At 38.2% G+C, this 2,125-nt stretch overlaps 1 protein-coding gene across 17 annotated transcripts in view; it reads left to right on the forward strand.

The window, feature by feature from the left end:
• FANCC (Fanconi anemia, complementation group C) overlaps positions 1 to 2,125 on the forward strand; it is a 338,161-nt gene that overhangs the window by 130,592 nt on the left and 205,444 nt on the right. For all 17 annotated transcript variants that reach the window (XM_010836026.1, XM_010836023.1, XM_010836040.1 and 14 more), the window contains one exon: positions 619 to 703. In XM_010836026.1, the coding sequence (XP_010834328.1) occupies positions 619 to 703 (85 nt within the window). The remainder of the gene's footprint in view (positions 1 to 618; positions 704 to 2,125) is intronic.

Below are 2,125 nucleotides of genomic sequence, written 5' to 3' on the forward strand. Positions count from 1 at the left end.
CTGGAAAAACCATAGCCTTGACTAGATGGACCTTTGTTGACAAAGTAATGTCTCTGCTTTTTAATATGCTGTCTAGGTTGGTCATAACTTTTCTTCCAAGGAGTAAGCATCTTTTCATTTCATGAGCTGTACCCTTCTCCAGGGGATCTTCCCAATCCAGGGATTGAACCCGGGTCTCTCACATTGCAGGCAGATTCTTTACCAGCTGAGCCACAAGGGAAGCCCAAGAATACTGAAGTGGGTAGCCTATACCTTCTCCAGCAGGTCTTCCCAATCCAGGAACCGAAGTGGGGTCTCTTGCATTGCAGGTGGATTCTTTACCAACTTAGCTCTCAGGGAAGCCCAAAATAAAGTTAATTTTGCAACAAAATTGATTTTCCTAAACTTGCTGTAATTCTTAGTTTTAGTAAGCTGGTTTAAGGATAAAGTATGGTGATTGCTTGTTAAACTTTATTAGAATTATTTACTTAAAGTTCTTCTCTAATCTGTTTTTCACCTATTTTTGTAAAATACACATGAAATAAGAAGCATTCAAGTTCTCTCAACCTATATTGACAGTTCACTATTTTTGAGTTGTGTAGTGTCCTTCTACTGACCAAATATAATTTTCTTTTATAGGATTCAAATGCAATCATTGAAAGATTCCCCACAATTTGCCAGCTGTTGGCAAAATCTTGCTGGAGTCCTTTTATCTTAGCTTACGGTAAGAATCCGAAGCGTGTCCTCTAAAAATCCAATCTTTTAATGATAATTTTAATCTTTGCATTGTTTAACAGCATTCAGAGCTTTAAATGATAAGCATTTCTCTTATTTGTCATGAAACAACTTATCAAATGTATTCCTTGTTCTTTTACAAAGATGGGATTCTTTTTTGTTGTCCATATATGTTTGTGTACATGTGTATGGATACACACACACACAGATGTGTAGGAGAATAGAAAGTCTTGAATTAGGCAGCAGATGCTCCCGGATGATTCTTGCAGCCTCATTTTTTAATTCAGTATAAAATGATTATAGTGAAATAATTTCGTTTCACAATTTAATATTAACTCATGTGCTCTTTTCCATGTGTAAAATTCTTTAGTGTCTGAATCCTGCCTTGGCTCTGCCATTATTTAGGGAACACATTTTGGTTTTATCCAAGGTTAGGAGGTTAGAAGACACTTTGAGGGAGATGTCCCTTCACTGACCTCCTACCTACCTGTCTAGCCACATTTCCTGTTGCAATATCATGTGCCTTGTAGCTAGGTTAAATTAGTAACAGTGTTTGATGTCTGGGCCTGTGACATGCAGTTCTTTTTGCTTGGAACTTTGTTGTCATCTCAAATCCTCAAAACTTCTTTGAAATAGCTTTGCTAGGACTCAGTTAGGAACCTTCCTGAGTGTATCCACAGTTGCCAGCATCTCCCTTAATTATAACTCTTACTATACTGCTTTATAATTATTGGCTTGCCTGTCTAATGTCCTGGAAGACTGAACGTCGCAGGAAATGTGGTTTTTGTTCTCTTGGTTTTCACAGAGCTTAGCATAGGGTGGAGTAGGCATATCTGAAAGTGTACATAGAGATTTAATGTCTTGATTTGACTATGTTGTTAGCTAATAGAATCTTTACTTTTCATGTTTTTAAAAGTAAAAAACTAATTGCATAATATAATGATGCTGTGTGCTCAGTTGTGTCTGACCCCATGGACTATAGCCTGCCAGGCTCCCCTGTACTTGGAATCTTCCCACTAAAAATACTGAAGTGCGTTGCCATTTCCTCCTCTGGAGGATCTTCCCAACCCAGGGGTTGAACCCACATCTCCTTCATCTATGGGTAAGATATACCCATCTGAATGCAGAGTTCCAAAGAATAGCAAGGACAGATAAGAAAGCCTTCTCAGTGATCAGTGCAAGGAAATAGAGGAAAACAATAGAATGGGAAAGACTAGAGATCTCTTCAAGAAAATTAGAGATATCAAGGGAACATTTCATGCAAAGATGGGCTCAGTAAAGGACAGGAATGGTATGGACCTAACAGAAGCAAAAGATATTAAGAAGAGGTGGCAAGAATACACAGAAGAACTATACAGAAAGATCTTCATGAGCCAGATAACCACAATGGTGTGATCATTGACCTAGAGCC

The sequence above is a fragment of the Bison bison genome, unplaced genomic scaffold (assembly GCF_000754665.1).
Source record: "Bison bison bison isolate TAMUID 2011002044 unplaced genomic scaffold, Bison_UMD1.0 scf7180017864057, whole genome shotgun sequence".
NCBI classification, from domain to species: Eukaryota; Metazoa; Chordata; class Mammalia; order Artiodactyla; family Bovidae; genus Bison; species Bison bison.